This window comes from Chroicocephalus ridibundus, chromosome 1 (genome assembly GCF_963924245.1).
Source record: "Chroicocephalus ridibundus chromosome 1, bChrRid1.1, whole genome shotgun sequence".
NCBI classification, from domain to species: Eukaryota; Metazoa; Chordata; class Aves; order Charadriiformes; family Laridae; genus Chroicocephalus; species Chroicocephalus ridibundus.
The window spans coordinates 30,920,307-30,939,574 of record NC_086284.1 but is presented as its reverse complement, the minus strand read 5'-3'; the positions used below and the strand labels follow the sequence as shown (position 1 = coordinate 30,939,574).

Below are 19,268 nucleotides of genomic sequence, written 5' to 3'. Positions count from 1 at the left end.
CATATATTTCCTACAGCGTATCTTCACTGTGATGTCAAAATCAATCTAGCACGCAAGAACACACAATGTTAAGTAAAAAACACTTCACAAACTGAGCCCTTACAGAAGTGCTGTTCTGAATGTAGTCATATGGTTGAGCAGATATGCAAGTAGTTTGCTAAATTGTGCCTTACCAGGATGAATGTTGCTAATTGCAGCACATTAACATAGATTCTGGACTCATGTCTCCAAGATGAGGTGCATAAAGGTAGAAAGGTACTAACTGTAGGCTCAAACTCTACTCCATGGTGAGAGAGAGACAATTTTGACAAGAGAATAGAAGAGACAGAGACAGAGACAGAGACAGAGACAGAGACAGAGACAGAGACGAGGAGAAGGGAAGGGAAGGGAAGGGAAGGGAAGGGAAGGGAAGGGAAGGGAAGGGAAGGGAAGGGAAGGGAAGGGAAGGGAAGGGGAGAAGTAATTCAAGCAACTCAGCAGTTAAAAAATCTTAAGTACTGAAGTACTTCAACAGGTAAGGGGGATGCATCTTGGTGGGGTTAGTCCTCCTCACTTTAGATGTTACACTGTGAGGTCTTCGATATGTGTAAGTCCCCTCTGTCTACTCTACAGCCAATGGAGAGCACAATGCTTCTTTCCAGTGCTGAGGCACGGTACATCTCATCCTGACACAGGCATTTAAAACAGGTGAGATGAATTGCAACCTAGATAGGTGAATTTCTGTCCAGTGTCAGAGAAGGGAGTGGAGGGTAACCAGCTTGGGTGTAGACCCCAGCACAGCAGGAGGTTCCAGGGCTGGTTCCAGAGCAACCATGCATGGTTCCCTGCTCTCGTGTGCCGACAGTGCACCGTGGTACTCCCCAGGTGTAATCAAAGCAAGACAGCTTTAGTATACTTTGTGTCTCTCTGCTGTTTGAAATAAAGCAGACAATACAGAGCAAGAAAAAAAGCGGAGAGGAAAACAGGGGGGCAGAGAAGGAAGAAGGGAAGGGAGGGGCAGGACTCTTTTTTTTAGCTTGAAGATAGTTCTGCTGCAAGAGGCATTTTGACACATGAACTGTTTTAATGCACAAAGCACAGCAGTAACGTACTCGGCAACGTCAGGTATTTCAAAGTTTTCACTGAACGCTGTTTTTATTTTCCGGTCTGACCTTTTAACCACCATTCCTTTTGAATTCTGTTGAGAGAGAGAAAACAAACATAAAGTTACATACCAGGTGTCAAACATTTACGTCCGAAAGCTCAAGTTCATATACTAGTCCTAAGGAAGAGAAAATGCTCTGCTTGCTTTCCTACTTTCACATATTATGTTTCCCTCCATCCTCCTGATTTTGGCCAAAAATGAGTAGACATATCTCACAATGTATAAATACTGATTTCTGGAGAGGAGTCATAGCTATAGTTTTACTCTTGGAACTTTTGTGGAAGTTTTTCATAGTTCCTGTGCTGAAGAAGAACTCATTAACAGTGTTTTTTGTATACTTACTAGCACAGCAACTGTAACTGTGTCCTCTGTTGGCCTCATAGCATTGTCCAAAATGAAGATCCTGTATTTTACTGTTTAAGAGGAGAATAAATGTGTTCACACATATATTTCATGCCTTTCTAGACAGTAATTATTACAAGCTCTAGACTGAGTTACTGAATTTAGGATAAACCACTTTCTTTTAATGAAAAGAAGCCTGAGAAATTACAAAAAAGAATTGCATTCTTCCGTAGGTTTTGCATGTTACTTGACCAAACACATTTTTTTTTTAAAGAAATAAATTCTGAAAAATCCTCAGGGAGCTTCACTCACTTTTGTATTCCTTCTGTAGTAAAGGCCTGCAACCAAACTGAAGACCTTTTTTGACTTCCCTCTCTAGTTACTTAATTAAATTGTTAAGTAACAAAACATTTGTAGTCTTAAAGTGAAAAGGATACTTATTGCTGGTGTTACATGCATAAGCAATAGGAGGTTTTAGGTTTTTTGCAGGTTTCTCACAGTTTTGTTTTCCAAAGGAAAGTCATTTGTAAGATTTTTGAACAAAAAGGAACCGATTTTGTCTGGCTCCTGCTAGAAGAAAGAATGACTTTTTGACTCCAGTGGCATTTCCCCATGATTTGCTGCAATGTGCAGTGCAGACCCTGGCTGCAGAAGGTGAGTTTAAAATCTGGACTGGTTGGTCAGCACAGAGGTAGGTGGGGTTAAACGAGAAGGATTAACATTAGGAAGGATCAAATCATTATTACTTTTTCTAATCATGCCCTTGTAACATCTGTATTCCACATCTGAAATGCTGCATTTGTATTTTAACCTTTGGAATTTGGTGTGTATATAGGCTTATCTGTCTGAATGAAAATGTAGCCTTTCTTGGAAGACAGGAGGATGCGAGTGCTTTGAACGGTCTCCTTATGAAGGTCCCTGCTTTCGGTGACTAGCAGAACATGCGGCCGATTACTCTTCTTGAACAGATCCCGTTGCAGAGGCCCCGGCTTGACCTGAAGAGAACAAAAGGAAAAAGCCCACAGAGTCAGATATGAACCTGGTACCTTCGGAGACACACAGCTGAGGACCAAAAAGAGCTGAAGTGCTTAAATAATTTTATTAGCACTATTGAACAGAAGATACTCAATTATATCTTTCTTATTAGGTGTTACATCTTTCTTACTGGGTGAACATTTCTCTTTAAGTAGAAATACTATCTAATCCCCCATTTTCTGCCATAGAAATACACATTCTTCTGTCCAATGGCAATAACTCAAGCCCAGTGACTTTTCTTTAGTCTACATGCACATTAAACTCCACTTACCATGTCATTTGGAAGCTGTGGCAGCATCCTGTAATCCTTCACTTGCTAAAATCTTGGCTATGAGATTAGAGCTTTATCTCATGCAGGCTAATATGATGTTTCTAAACATCATGCTCAAGAGGAACCTGATTTGAAAGCTCAGTTTTTTGCTTTGGGAGTAATCAATCAGAGCTAAACTGAGTCTTGTTGTGTGCTGTTTTCCAACCAAATAGCTCGAACTAGTACTCCTGGACTAAATGCTGCCAGACTTCACAGAGTCATGTCAGAAGCAAATGATGCAAATCAGGATGTAAAGAAGAATTAATCAACTTACAGGTTTGCAGAAACATCACAGGCTTTGGTTTGAGAGACCGCACATTTTTAAAGGTTTCTCCTGTTTTGTACAAATGGCCAGTATGCCAAAGGCATGAATGCAGTCTTAGTTTAAGTCATGCAGAACAACAGTGACAAAACAATTAAATGTTTTTAAATTTAATTTCATCACTGATCTACAGCGATGAAAAGATCTTTCATCAGCACATGACAAAACTTTGAGCTTGCTTGTTGGGCACAAAAGAGCACTCAATCACCACTGAAATTATATTAAGTGATGTTTTATTAGCTGGTTGGGTGAATAAGGTGCTGCTGTCATTGGAATTGGTGTTTTGTCATCTGTCTCTAGGGATCAGAGTTGTCTCTGTTCCAACATATTCGTAGTACAGATTTTGTGTTTTTTATCACCAGATGAAAACATTAACATCGCTATAATGGTAGACTCACCATTACTCTCTTCATCTCTTGGTAGTTGTTATTTTCATTAAGATTAAAGATGATCCTCTCTGACAGGAGCTGATTTTTTGTCTCATCTTTGAAGTACGCAGTAACTTGCACAGGGCGCTGTGCTCCGTGGACCTGAACTGTTATTGTCTCATGTGTGCCCAAATGCACCACATTTGGGGCAGTAATAAGAAATCTAAAACAACATAGAAACAGATTGTCCAGAATGTATGTTGATTTTCATATAACACGAGAATGTCCAACCAATACAAATTTTAAAGAAAAAAACCTCAGACTCTCACAGAATAGTTGAGTTTGGGACTTGTGGAGATCATCTAGTTCACCACCCCTGTTAGTCAAAGTAGAGGTTAAATGAGAACAGTTTCTCTCTGACTGATGAACAAATTCTGGACCATCACATTTAGGTCCTACAAAAGATCAGTCCCTATAGATAGAAGAGAAAAAACCTGCAATAGGTCCCAGGAACTGCCAATGCCATTTATAGCCTGGTTTAACTCAGAGAAAGTTCTATAAACTCAACTTTCTGGAAACAAAACCAGGCCATGCATTGAGACAATGAATAGATATTAATAAATACATATTTGATACTACAAAGTCATGTATCTTCATGTACTAGCACCCACATTACACCGGTTTATGTTTCGATATGTTAGGAGTAATCAATTTCCTATATAACCATATGTATGGGGTTTCAAGTGAGACCACAGCCCTGGAAAGGGCTGAGTTGGAGGCTAAACTGGTTGAGATTTAGCTTTTTCTTTTTATTACTTTCCTTTATTCTTAACTCTGCTCTGATTATTTTCTGCTTCTTGGTAATTCATTTTGTGACCTTTAAAATGTACACCATCATTCTTGCCCTCTTTTTTTCAAGTATCTTTTACACACAAAAATCAGAGCACTATGTGAGGAGCTATGTCTTAATCATAGAATCATAGAATGGTTAGAGTTGGAAGGGACCTTAAAGATCATCTAGTTCCAACCCCCTGCCATGGGCAGGGACACCTCCCACTAGACCAGGCTGCTCAAAGCCCCATCCAGCCTGGCCTTGAACATCTCCAGGGATGGGGCATCCACAACTTCTCTAGGCAACCTGTTGCAGTGTCTCACCACCCTCACAGTAAAGAATTTCTTCCTAATATCTAATCTAAATCTACCCTCTTCCAGTTTTAAACCATTACCCCTCATCCTATTGCTCCACTCCCTGATAAAGAATCCCTCCCCGTCTTCCTTGTAGGCCCCCTTTAGGTACTGGAAGGACACTGTAAGGTTCCCCCAGAGACTTCTCTTCTCCAGGCTGAACAACCCCAACTCAGCCTGTCCTCATAGCATAGGTGCTCCAGCCCTCTGATCATCTTCATGGCCCTCCTCTGGACTTGCTCCAACAGGTCCATGTCCTCCTTATGATATAATGGCACATACAGAAACAACAGTTCGGAGGTCAAAAAAGCTGCTTTTGGAAAATGATTATTCTGAAGAAAGGTAAATGGTTTTACCATTAACAGAATGGCTTGGCTGAACTCTCTTCACTTTTTTTTTAATGTTTCTGCTTTCTTAAATTTTTAAAATGAAAGGTGAGGTTTAGAAATAAAGGAATAAAGCTGATATGGTTTTTTTTCAAATGAAACTCAAATTCACTTCTCTTTTTTTTTCTGATTAAAAAACGGTGCACTGTGAAAACAGAATAAAAAGTATCTCTCTCCTTCCATATGATTAGTGAAATGCATCATAGGTGGTCTGAGTCTTCACACTAACATAGGGATCTTGGGAAAGAAAAACAGAACAGCCTTCAATAAACATTAAAAAGTTTTATCATTTTTACCTATATATTTGTGACAATACTTTGTAATGTTTCAAGTTTACAATGAATGATGAAACTTGTCTTTCAGTTACATCTACCCTCATACAATGCTTGATCCTCATCTTTCTTGTTTTCATTTGCCTAATTGTCTTTTCTAATTCATTAATCAGGCAGGTTTGGCATCTATATACATTCCAATGCTTGAAATTTGAGAAGAAATTTTTCATTTTCAGCTGTGATCATTGCATTTTCTCAAAGGCATTGAAGCGGTTTTATTCTAAAAGTGTCACTGCATCATCCACTCAGAGTCTGTTGGCTTTAGCAAAAGGTGAGTGAACTTGTATACAAGTCCTGTCCTTGCATAGGGAAAAGAGATCACAACGCTTGCCCTCTGCCATAGTCCACAGAAATTTAGGGTCTTTTCTTTACAGCAGTATAGTTAGTTGTTTAGAAGTTTACCTATGCAATACCTCGGGCAGACATGGTCAGTAGCCTGCACTACCCATAATCTCAGGTAGGCAGACACAAGCCTTGTCTCGAAGTGTCACAATATTTTCCTGACATAATGTTCAGTATCATATACCTAATACATTCATCATCTTGTGTTTCCCACATCCAATTACCTCAGAAAAAAACTATCTCAGTCCCCATTTCCACTAAGATTTTATCACACAAAGCACACAAAGCCTGTGCTTTACTGAAGATGAAGTGTCCCTCAAGATGCACCATAGATACCCCAATACCAAGTTTCTGTGGGGCTGTAGTTTTTCTGCTGACGTGGACACTGGAGGTCAACACCAGACTGTAGGCAGAAGTCTGCATCTGGCTAAAACCAGAAGAGAAAGAAGTATTTGGGGCTGGAGATAACCTCAAAGGTGGGCTGACACGGAAGAGGAGGAGAGCTTGGCCTGACTGTGCAAATCCGGCTGTGTTAAGTACATGAATGCACTTGATCATGGTGGGAACAAGCAAGAGTCTCTTCTCCTATACCTGCCCTACAGATAAAGGTCGATTTGAAGGACCGTTAACTTGATCCATAGGTTTTCTCAAAGAGTCACATCTATTTCCCAAACGCAGGAATTTGTCCAACTAGAAGAACCAGTATCAACATACATAAATCTCCACTAAAATAGAGGATAAGTACAGAAAAAACCTGAAGCTCTCCTAAATGTGAAACCTTTGCTTTCTTCAATGTATAAACCAATTACAGAAAGGAGAGATCTTTCCCAAGATTTTCCAATCTGGTAAATGCCATGAACTAAAGATGAACAAGCATCAATAACAGCATGAAAAGCATGTTTTAGTAGGACATTTTAAATTATTTGTTACTGAATGGAGATCTCTCCCCTTAAAATTGCCTTATAAAGGGGAGTTTTAAGCTTTTTACTTTCTACCTATTTATAGCTTGCACAATTTTTTCAGTGGTCCAGGAAACATGCTTTGTTGATTCTCTATCAAGACAATCATCATTTCCTACTTTCTCTTTCAAGGGATCTGTTTGGAGTGAAGAATTAATAATGAAATGTACTTACGATGGCGCTTGCTGCGTATTGGACAACAGCGAACAAAAGCTCACCAAAAATACCAGCCTTTCCATTGGAAAACTCTACAACATCTGCAAAACAGAAATAACAAACAGCCACCGTCAATCTACCCTTGAGGTCCAGGTTTTAAGGAATGGGCTGATGGCACACTGCAGCAAAGAACATTACCTATCCTGGTTATTTATTAATAACTTGCAAAACTGTGCAACCAATAATGAAGGACATGCTGGTGATGCACAAATTAATAGCCTGGGGAGAGACACTCTGGACTAAGCCACAATTTTACATTTGATTATTCATTCATTCTCTTTCCAACTTCAATATATTTTAGTTTCTGGCAACTAAAAGTCATGCGCAGAGAGAAGTTTTCACAACACTGCATAGGCAATCCCAAAATCAAACAAAAAAAAAAAAAGAGTGGCTGTAAAGCACTTTTAAATGGGGACAAATGCAAGTGACAGGTCCCTTCTCTATGGTGTTACTTAGCTCCAGGCATCTCCGTGGTCCAGCAAAGGTGAGAGAAAGCTCCTTCTGGTTTAGATAGCACCAAAGGAACAGTGCTGGAAATCTGCCTGTACAACTCAGTGCCAGTCTGTAGTTCTTGAAGGCGTTCATCTGCTTTAACTTAAGTGGAAACAAAATGGATGTCTCTGTCTGAGCTACTCAGCCCAGTTTTCCTTTATGGTCAAGACTGAGAGCTTTTTCACAGGGTAATTAGCCTCAATTTAGCATAAGCACATACGAAGATCCATCAGCTGAAAGCATTCCAGACTGCAGGAAAGACACATTATGGCTTAAAAGGCAGGATACTCAAAAACAAGGGAAAAAAAAATCTGATGAATAACCTTTTGTGCAGGAATCAGTTTTGATCAGAGGCAAATGAAAGAACAAATTGAAACTCTCATCAGGTCTCATTTTTGCAAGCCTTTACTGGATCGTTGTCTCCCAAACATGATTTTGTTGACTCATGAGAATGGAAAAATGCCCATCTGATCTACAGGCAAGTCAAATCCCATAAATGATCACATGGCTGCCCACAAGCTCTGGGGATAAACTGCCCTTTAATACACCACATTTAAGTCCGTGTCTTTAATTCTTAGCAACGGATGTCTTAAATCAACACTCCATTATTTGCGAGGTGAATTCACACTCACAGCAAGGGCTCACTGCCCACAGTCATGTTGCAGTGTGAGGGTGAAGGGATGTCCACCTCCCCTTGCCTAAGAGACATCCCTTGCCTCGCTCTTCAGACATAAGCAGCTCCAGTAGGAGCTGCCTCAAGACAAGGAGGTAAGGGAAGTGAAGAAGGTCTAAGGTGTCAACAAACTCGTTTGCTATTTTACACTGAGCGTCTCACAAGTGTGGTAGCTCCCTCTGAGACAAAAACAGATGGATGGCAAGTACTTTCTGTCTGTTGGTGGTCACAGAAAGTACCAGCAGCAGTAGCAACAAGAATGTTTCTGGCTTCATGCTCATATCAGCAAAAGCAAAGTTTTGTCTGTTCCAGGTATAGGTTTTTTCCAAGAGACAGGCAGTTGCCTTCACTCTTCCTCTTCTGGCTTCCACTCTCACTTCAGCTGTCAGTCAAGAGGGATGAGGTGAGGAAAGGTACTTGTGGGTCCTTAGCACCCAAATCCATTCTCTTTGGGTGATGTTTACAGGAGATCAGAAATGGGAACTGTTAAGACCAAAATGATTTTCACTCTGCGTCCCCTCTCCACCCTCTCGTTCCCTCTGCAGTTATGTACTGACAAAACTGATTCATTTCCATGCCAAAAGCACATCGTCTTCCTCAGGGCCTCTGGCCTCCCAAACCCAGGCTAGCTGGTGAGCAAGAGATTTCCACCACAAAGCTGATCTGTGCTCAGGACAAAGACAAAGGTTTAATGGAAGACGTTATTTTGGGAACAGGGCTCATGCTCTCCCCGGGGAGCAGAAGACTCCTGTTGAACTTCCAGTGGGTAAAATAAGGACTTCTCACTCTTGCATGAACAAAGAGAAGATAATGGGGGAAGTTAATTAAGAGCAGCACTAGCTGTGGAGCATGCGAAGGCTCCTGCCATTTTCAGAGGCAGTTCTACTGCTAGGTCTTACATGGCTGCCATCCAAGGTCGGGGCTGACGCAATCACTGAGCAATCTCAGTCACTAAAACAGAACAAGAAAGGAGTATGAGTGGCTCCTTTATTTTTGCTTCAGACAAATAAAAAATAAGGAGAAAAAATAACCAACATCCGCAAGGTCAATGCCCTTTCCTTGAGGAACACATATGGAGTTCTCCCAGCTGAAAAGTCAACAACTTGCAGAAGACTGCAACACAACCAGCATGGATTTCCTACTCCTGAAGTCACACGAAAGGCAACTCTGCACTGTGGGGTCACACCAAAATCCCCTGTTGTGCCGGTTTTTATCAGAGGGCAGGAGAGGGGCTTTCCATTGTCTGTTCTGGCTTGTTTGTCAGGGGACCGAGGTCTATTTGCACAGCTATACAAATAGCCATGTATGAACTCACAGTAAGATATTTTCACAGACGTTTTTTTAAAGGGGACCTTGCAAAAGCCTTTTTTTTTTGCTTTCACTTCTTTTTAATTGGATTTGCACGCTTTTGCTTCCTTGTGAAGTATGAATACATATATGAAGATGGGTAGATGTGGTGCTTAGGGACATAGTCTAGTGGTGGTTTTGGCAGTGTTCGGTTAATGGTTGGATTAGATGATCTTAAAGTTTCATTCTAACATAGATGATTCTATGATTCTATGAGTGTACATAACGGCTATCCATAGCAATATGTTGCATAACCATTTTATGCTTGAATTTAAGGAGGTGTTCTGTCTCTTAATAAAGGCAGTTTTAGTCCAAAATACAAACCAATAACTGTAATTAAATAGGGATTTTTCTCATTGTCTCTTACATACATAGAAGTGCAAGTGTATATATAACCATTTATAGACTTCAAATTCCTTATGCTTTATTTGTCTGTCTCTATGTTTGTATGAAATGATTGTTACACTGGTTGTCTAGTACCACAGATTCTTCAGACTGGCTGGGATTGGGATTTCTAATACAAAGTAAAATATTCCAGTCCAAAGCCACGTTAAAACATAACATAATATAATGAAATTAAATGAAATGAATAAAATAAAATGGAATAAAATAAAATGAAATAAAGTAACATAAATTATCTTGGTTGAAGGTCTCCAGCACATGCATGAAAGACAGAACACAGAAAACTCACCCTAAAATAATGTGTGCATCTGTTTTTTTTCTGAAGGCAAAGTCCTTTCCTGTTTACTCATCAGCCACTTTTCACCAGGTACAATATTGATTCTTCAGTTGACCCCCAGTCCAGTACAGCATGTGGAAAGGACAGTCTGGGATTGATGTATGTGTAAGACAGAACTCAGGGAGACAAATTTGCTTTATTTTGAATATAAACTATCTCTCCTTTCAGTAACTTCATTTGAACTTTGTAGGTTTTCGCAGTGTTTTGAGCGCCAGCAGCAGTGTTTGGTTTTTGTCTTGAAGCGCATCCAAAAGCCTTTTTCCCCTTAATCTGCCTAAATACTAACAAGACCAAACCCTCCTTTCACTTTCCTCTTGCACTTTTTCAACTCTGCCTGGCAGAAGGGTACAAAGGACCGCTTCACAAAGCATATTTTACAAATAAGCGCCACGGTGATATCCTCTTTTCTGGGTTACAGGGAACTGTGACAAACACAAAAGGCAATATTTTAATTCTGACATTTCAGAAAATTAGATTTTAAAATCCTTTTTTAACAGCAGACCATGAAGTGTGGGCCTAATTTCAAAAGTTCCTTTTAACAGCAGCATAACATCTCTTTAGCATGAATACAAATCGAAAATGTAAATTGAAACTATACTTTTTTTTTTTTACCGTAATCTAGGTTATGAATTAAAAAGTTAATCTAGGCTCTAGTTGCTTTTGCCGTGAAAAATTGTCTTTTTCATCTATATTTTCTTCAAATGTTCTGCATTTAGTGCTCCTAAGTGTATCTGTTGAAAATAAAATAAAATAATTCTATTTAAAAGAGGAAAACCTATATATGCGTGAGCTTTTCTGCTCTCACTGAGGAGTCTGGGTTTTGGGGGGATTAAGCAATGAGCTTTAATTTTTCCTCATGGGTTCCTCCATCATTTTCCCAATGGGTAGGCTCAATTCTGTGATTTTCTTAACATAGTGTCAAAAAAAAAATTAGGCTTTTTTAAAAATGTAAAAAACAGCACTTTTTTTTTTTAATCAAGCAATAATTGCATTATACTACTGACATAATATTACCCCCTACTGTAATAATGCACCCTGGGTTTTTTGCCAGATACCTTTTTTAGGATATCAGAGCTTTTGGCATCTTTAAGAAATGTAGGTCAAATTTAATAAATATACCAATCAGAGCCTTGCTAAGAGAAAAAGCCATTGGATGGGTCATGGCCAGGAGAGGAGGAGATGTCTGAGCATGCAGGTGGCTCTCTCACTTCAGGAGAAAGCAAAGAACTGCTGGAAATGAGGAAGAAAACACTGGCCTGGATAACACAAGGCTTTTTTGGTACAGCCATTGCACCCGAACACCCTGACACTCTGTCTGGAGTCTTAGTCTCAAATCCATCCTTGGTGCTTTGTTTGTTGGTTTTTTTCCTTTCAATTTCACTATAAAACCCCAAAACTACCCAATTTTTCTTTGTTACCAACTGTAACAAATACACGTTACCTACAAAATTTAACATATTTCAAATATTTTTGTCTTTCCCAACTTCTCCATTCTTCTGGAATGTAATGAATATAATTGTCTTTTTAGGGGATTTTTTTCTTCTCCTTTTCATGGGAGCAAAAGATAAGAATAAGTTAAAAAAGCAAACAGCATCTTGAACGTATCAGTGGCAAAAGCTAAAATTTTAACTAGCTGAGAAGAAGAATAGTAAAAGTTCTGTGGTTTTGGGAGCATACAATGAAATCAAGGAAAACCAGCCTTCTACGCAGGCAAAATTTAGAGAAGTAATTTATAACCATCAGTGACCCTCATTCTCTGTATTTCCTGACTTGTTAAATCAATGTTTCAGATGATAGAACAATTGTACTAAAAAATACTTCGCAAACAAAAGGAGAAAAAAAATCACTTACCATGTAGAACCACAGCCAGCCACGTGCCTATCTGCCACTGGCAGCTTTCTTTCCTTGTTCCGATCTGCAAATTAAATCTAAGGCATTCGCTTCACCCCGTAACTCAGAGAAACATGAGACACAAGAAAGCTTCTCCTTTCCCAAGCCTGGGACAAGGCTCTGCTGTGACCTCCGTTGCACTTGAGCCAAGTTTAGGTCAGGTCCACTGGCAGATCAGAAGCTGTCCTACTTTTTTTGATCCCTTGACTTGAATGCTCAAGGATGAAATTCAAAGAGAAAGGGGAAAAGGAGACAGGATATGAGTGTCAGGAGAGTTTTATTTTTTATTGTAAAGGAGAAGCTGCTTAGTTACACCACGTTTCAGTGTCAGGAGCTGCAGTACCTCCCCAGGCAGCAGGCAGAGCGTCTGCTCTCCTGTTATAGAGGAGTAAAATCTGTATGACTTTTGTAGCAGCTCAGTGGGTCAGTTATTCAGGTAATGTCTGCTGATCTCTGCTTTCTGCAGAAATTTAGCCATGGAGCTCAGACCCTTTGCAGCCATCAGCTTTTTAGGCAGTTATTTGGATAAACATTGTGCCTTTTTGTACTGTCAGGGATAGGTGCCATACCCAGTCTGGACACAGTGGTCGTAGCAGCAATCTTCCCTCTTGCTAATCCAATTTTGCCTCCAGCAAAATAATGCAAAAGAAGACGACTCAGCTGCCCTCTCAGTGGCTTAGGTGCAGAGGGGAATATTGATGCCTTCAGAAGGGGACTGGCTGGAAGTCCCCAGTGCCCTGCTGATGGTATGTGGGTCAGACACACTCTGCCCAGATTATATAGTTTACATATTGAACCTACAGAAGAAATGTGACCACAAAGGATGTTTTCATTTATTTAGTCAACATGTCTTGGAAGAAGCATGAATCTGCCCTTGCTAATATGTGAGCGCATGTCCTGCTATGTATTTTTATGATGTGGGTCTCATTTTCAGGCCATTCATGCTCGATTTTGACTTGACTCCTGAATGGCAAATGTGAATTTTCAGTTTTATCGGGATGCGGTTAAAAAACATCTCCGCACTGTTTTGGTTCAGCCTGTAGTCTCAGCAGTGACCTTGCTGCCATCTCTGACAGAAGCCCAGCCTGCAAACCTGCTGTGAAAGCCAAGGCTGGGGCTGTACCTCGTTGGGGTAGTGGAGCAGAGAGCTTTGGCAGCTGGTGCCACCCACATCTGGGTATCTCTCTTAGTTTTCCTTCTTCTACGTGGCTGTCACTGGCTTGATGGGGTAGAAGAAATAAATACCCGGTTTGAAAGAGCCAGTGCCCATGTCACTCTAAGCTTCAGATGGAATTCCAGGTTTGAGACCTAATTCCCTTCCTGCTCATGCTGTCCTGGGCTTGGATACTGAATAGTCCTGCACCTGGAGCCCACTGGCCTCTGCCATCCAAATGGTGAGGCAGGTTCCTCCTCAAGGTTATATACAGCATGGGGGTGCCAAGGCTGGCCCCTACCAAACATCTCATTATTGGGCTGTTGTGCTCTGTCTTACAGGTTTTCCCTCATTCCTTGTTGCCACCAGCAGCAGTTTCTTAAGAAAATTTGGGGCTGGCTCCCATTTCACAGGCTTTAACATTTCTACCTGAGCAGTGACAAATACATAAATAAACAGTCATGAGAGTTCCTTAAGAATTGCAATGTGATGTACTGGAATGTTAAATTTCCAAACACCTCCCCTTTCTTTGGTGACTTTAGTAAAGCTTGTTGGCTTCAGTAGGTACACTGCAGGTGTACATTTAAGCAGCAAGCCCAGCTTCAGTTTCTGTGGAGAAGAATATTAACAGCATGTACTTGTACGTTGTTCTATAAATATCTGCCATCGGTTTGCTGCATGCATTCTCTGCTGAGATAGCAAAAAGGGTTAACTCACTGTGGCAGCACCAACACCTCTGACCTGGGTCACATGAGGGATGTTACTATACTCTAAGACACAGAATCTTGCAGATAGAATCTACTGAACCTCTCGCATCTATATACTGCTGCTGCTGTAGCTTGAAGGAAGCTTTGGAACAACTCAGTTTGTGGAAAAAAACCATGTTTTTCCCACTATCCTACAGTTAGAAAAGGTATATACGAGTGCAGGTGGTACCTTTGGCAGTACCACTAAGCTGTTTCACTTCTCTCTGTTCCCCAAGGTGAGAACATACACAGCAACTGGCCCCGACAGGAGAGTCCCCATAGCTGCCAACAGCAGTGGTGCTCTGACATGGCAGAGTTGCGCTCCAGAAAGCCCGAGGAGCCATTGCTGGGCTTTGCAGGGGCCTTTGCAGGGCACTAATTATTCCCCAGAGTGCCCCAGGGCCTTATCCAGGATTTACTGGGGCCCGCTGGAGGCCCCTGCTGCACTCCAGAGATCCCCCCATTCTAAGAAATCTAAAAGTCTAAACCAAACCCCTTTTAAGTATAAATTAACTTCTGCAGATATTCTGGAAGGTTATATAAGCTATGTTTATTACTATCTATTGTTTCTGTGGTTTTTATCCCCCAACACCCACACCTAGATCCTCTTCATCTTCCTCCAAAATAGGCGAGAGACAGCAATGATAACAATGAAGATCATTCCAGTTTTTGTTTTCCAGGTCATCACCTGAAGCTTCTTCAACACAATTCAAGGGCATGAATACACTTCTGCCATCCAGCAGCTCTTCCACATACCAACCGTATTCGTCCACCTGTCCAAAGACATAAACATATTGTCCAGCAGTTAGAGGAAGCTCTATGCTGCTGACTGGCACCATCAAAAGGATCGTAGCTATATCGAGCTATGAATGTTCAAAGCTTTCCTGTTTGTGGTCCCAGATCCTTCAGGATGATGGACAGTTTCTCTGCCTCACCTGCGGAGTCCTCCTCTGAAAGAAGGCAGGACCCAAGGCTGTCCTCTGCCCAAGCTGACTTTGAAGGACTCTGAAACTGATTCTCCAGCTCGCTCACCTGGTTTTGAAACAGCTGCATGGCTTCTTGATGTTCCCTTTTTCCGTCTGTCTGAGCACGCTGCAAAAACTTGTCTTGCTTTTCTTTCCTCTGCAGCTCTGCCTTTGTCTCCTCGCCTTCCTTCTCCAGCTGTTGCCACCTTTCTGCCATTTCTCTCAGGGCTTTCAGTTCGCACTCAGCATCTTCCGGTTTGGTTTGAAGACAGCTGATGTCTTGTCTGGCAGAATTTTCCTTCTCTGCCACTTTCCTAAGTTGTCCCTTCAGGTTAACATTTTCAGCTTCAACCTTTTCTGCCCACTGCATCTGCTCACGGAGGTGAGAATTTTCTTCCACCGGTCTGATGTTTTCATCTGCCATCTCCATAAGCTGCACCTTTAACTCCTCATACCTTTGTCTGAGGGTGCTCACATAATATGAGCCCTCTTTGTCTGCATCCATTTGGCTCTGAAGATCCTCAGCCACTTCCTGCGAGGCTTCATTCTCCTTCTGTTCCAGCATTGCTCTGGCAGGCTCTTCCCTTTCTCCAGCGCTTTGCTGAAGCAGGGATTTCATGCCCGGTTCATCAGCGGTGCTTTGGATGGGCAGTGACACTGGAAGACTCGTCAGGTGGTCGATGATCTCCTGCAGTTGCCTCTCCAGGCCTCCAAGGGCATGCTGCAGGCGGGCCTTCTGCTCCAGCAGACGGCTGTGAGCGCTGACGTGGAGCACCGAGCCATCCCCCGCAGGCCCTGGCACCTAGAGCAGACCATCGGCCGCAGCCTGGCATGACAAACATGTCCCAGGTGACCCACTGGCAGTTCAGAATCAAACACGTGTTATCTTCTGAGGCACCTCTGGTGGGATTTGCTTTGGGATACTGAGAGACGCTCACCTCTTGACATCGCTGTCTCCAAAAACAACTGGTCTAGATACAAGTCCATTTTTCTATCCAGATTTTTGACATACTGCCTAGCAAAAGCAGTGGTGTTCAAGCCATAATTTAAGGGTAAGTTTTTATAAAGTCAGTGCATTCTCAGTTGGCAGAACCGTTGAGAGCTTGTCACGAGCACCTTGCTCTACCCAGCTACACCAGCCTCATGGCATTAACCCTGGAAGGCAAGATGAAGTGTTTTGTGCTGACCACCACAGTTTGTTGCCAAGAGCAAGGCTTATCTCATTGCATCCTTTCTGAAGTGATTATTGTGGTCAGAAGCCTGACCCCACTCCATGCCTTAGGGACTTTCTGGTTTACTGCGACACACTTTTCTCTTCCCACTCCCTGTGAGTCGAGCTTATCTGGGAAAAGAGATATCTTGAAAACATGGGAATCCTATTCTCTGTTCCAGCTAAATTCCACTTACGACTAGAAGGGAGGGGGAAGATTACTTTAAATCATCTTTAAGTTCCCCATATGTCATGGTAGGCAGAGGGCTAGCTTCACTTCTAACAGGAATTAAAGCGCCTTGAGGTATTGTGATATAAGGCCAGCTGTTCAGGAATGCTAACACCTTTCTGGCACACAGGAATAGGCAGAAAGTGTCTTTTTCTTCTCCGTCGTAACCCGTATCTCTGAGGTTAAAAAAAACAGAGAAAAAAATACAACTTCTAAGGATAATTATTTTACTCTAGTTACTTGTTCCTCTTTACAGGCTGCAGATAGCCCTTCTACCATGGAGGTTATAGTCGAAATAAAGGCTGGCTTAATTGTATTTACAGTGCTCTTCAGGAATAAATCACCCTATCTGCAACTCAGATATCTGAAAGTGCCCTCTCTAAGGAGTCAGACAGGCAGGATCCTCTACACTGAGCCGTCCAAGACCATATAAAAGCAAGATAATGTGTATAAGGTACAGAAGAATGCAGCTATGAACTTGGGAAAACACTCCTCAGGCAAAGCAGATAAAGAATAAGACATTCCTTTCCTGCAGCCCTGAGAGATGTAACCTGACCACGTCCTTATCTGCCTGCAAAGGCAACCCACAAACATTCAGTGGCTGTGTACATCCCCTGCCCTCACTTATGTACTACTCTTCTTCCCTACTAGCTAACACAGAAATATCTCCTGCCTGCATAGTCTTCCCCTGCAAAGTCCTTAGTGAAAAGAAGCTAAGAGCTCTGAACACCTCCCTAGCTTCTTAGAAAGAAGAATGCTACTTGTTAGTCTTCAGAGAAAAGAAAATAAAGCATTTCCCGTACCTCGGAGTTTGGAGAGCCAAACAGAACTTGCCAAAGTTCGAGTTTATCTGTAGTTATAGTGACTCCTTCAATGGCAAGAGGAAATATGGGTAGGAAAATATATGCAGAGGAATCTGCTCATACCCATATTGTGCTTTATTTGGGATAGCAGAAGACTAATATACTGGGATAAATTTGTGGAGGGGTAGTGGTGTAAGAAATGTCCCTTGTGGTTTTTTTGTGGGAAAAGGAATCACCAGGTTAAGAGTCATGAAACACAAAAGCAAAACTTTGGGGCTGGAGCTGTGCTTTGATCTCCCCATCCTACTGCTTTTTTTGGCAGTGTGCAAGCGGGGATGTGGCCTGGCAGAAGCTCTTCAGCATCCCTGCATCAGTGAAAGGAGAGGAGGGAGATTTTCCCAGAGCAGCTCTGAAGGGAAGGGTGTTGGCTGTACTTGTGGACGTGAGGAGCCGAGGATAAGAAGAAAAAATAAGGAGATACAGATCTTTTTCCATTGCACTCATTAAAGAGAGACTGGATGAAGAATCACTTTCCTCTTCCCTCTTTGCTTTCCAGAAACAGCGGTCAGAGTTGGCCTAATTTCTGGTTTCCTTGGAAACCTTTTATGGAGCATGTTTATTGTAACAGCTTGAGTGCAAATTGTGTAACTAAAGAAAAGCCTGTGAATAAAGTGATTTTGACATTTCAGAGGGATTTAAGAGATATGTGTGTATTAGGTTTATATGTATGTGCGTGTGCCTACATGTATCTGTGCACAGATGCGCACTCATTTTACGGAGGTTTCCAGAGGTCAGTTTTCTTGGAACTGTGCAATAGCTGAACAGAACAGAAGGTGGCACGTTTTCAACATTTTCATGCAGTAAAGGAAATGCAGGAAGGAGCTATATTAAAAGGAAATTAAGAAGGTCATAAACTAAAAGGATACAGCAGGAAGAAGAAGACAGCTAAGCCCAGACCATATCTAATTTGATATACCTGTGCTGTTAATGATTGTATTAACAGTGAAGGCTATTTATTTTCCTCATTTTTATAATGTAATTCACTGATGGCATGATTTCAGTACACTCTGAAAAATGCCTGGTCAGTTGTGATGCATTTCATTTTCAGTACTTTAATATTTTCTGAAAATTGTAAAATGCAGCTGGGTATCTTCTTCTGTTTTGTTGTTCTTGCCGTTGTTGTTGTTTGGGGTTTTTTTGGTTTGTTTTTGCTTTTTGTTTGTTTGTGTTTTGTTGTTGTTGTTTTTTTTTAATAAAAATCTCACTGTGTGACCAGTTTATCAAGATCTGAATCAGGGAGGTAAACATGGCCCTGACAGTTTCCCTTTAAAGTGCAGATATGTGAGAGATGACACCAGGTGAAAATGGAGAATGAATTTACATTTCCCAGAAAATTATGAAGCAAAAACTCCAAAGAAATAAATTAGAGATGATAACAGAACTGTTTGTTCTCAAGTCATTAGATTAAGATCTTTCCGAATATTCCACCTGGCTTTCTGAGACTGTTACCACAAACAGGTGCCTTTCAATCTGCAGGCACCCTCTTGGCCTGCCTACTTTTCTTTAAAGCACACATTTATCTCCTTTTTCTTACCTCCCAATCTATTTTAAGCAGCAGTTTCACCTCACACTGTGTGACAGCGGCACGAAAAAGACCCGTTTGCAGCCCATGTTGGTGACTCACCGGGTAGGATGATCCTTGCCTCTTGAGCTCTCCTTTTCACTTTGTTTTAGGAGTAATTGTCCCAGGTTGTTTAATGAGAAGCAGACTGGAAGTTAGGTTTGAGTGCTCCAGGCGAGGGCTGGTCTGAGCTGGACCAAAGTGACCTGGCCTGCCACATCCGAGAGTGCCAGGAGCCACTGAGGAGTTAAAGCCCACATCCATGGGCACTCGTGTGGGAATAAAGCGTCACTTTTGTTGGCCCTTTGAGATATCTTGGACTGCGTCCGACAGCAGACGGCTCTTCTTTGTTTAGCAGCCAAATTCCCTCATTCCCTGGGCAGCTAATTAGCTTTTGATTTCATACCTTCACCAAACGAAAAGGACTCTCTTAAAACATCTGGGGACTGGGGAGAGAGG

General features: G+C 41.6%; 1 protein-coding gene across 3 annotated transcripts in view; it reads right to left on the bottom strand.

Moving 5' to 3' along the window:
* LOC134514887 (complement C4-like) overlaps positions 1 to 19,002 on the bottom strand; it is a 63,488-nt gene extending 44,486 nt beyond the window's left edge. Inside the window, exons 1-6 of one of the 3 annotated variants that reach the window (XM_063333248.1) lie at positions 18,873 to 19,002; positions 6,900 to 6,982; positions 3,552 to 3,744; positions 2,298 to 2,481; positions 1,487 to 1,557; positions 1,092 to 1,177 (exon numbers count right to left, since the gene is read on the bottom strand). In XM_063333248.1, coding sequence (XP_063189318.1) covers positions 1,092 to 1,177; positions 1,487 to 1,557; positions 2,298 to 2,481; positions 3,552 to 3,744; positions 6,900 to 6,964 — 599 coding nt within the window. In that variant the 5' untranslated portion in view covers positions 6,965 to 6,982; positions 18,873 to 19,002. Of the gene's footprint in view, positions 1 to 1,091; positions 1,178 to 1,486; positions 1,558 to 2,297; positions 2,482 to 3,551; positions 3,745 to 6,899; positions 7,048 to 12,043; positions 12,180 to 18,872 lie in introns of those variants that run through there. The other 2 variants (XM_063333256.1, XM_063333265.1) reach the window with 2 other exon arrangements.
* Positions 19,003 to 19,268: the final 266 nt, after the last annotated feature.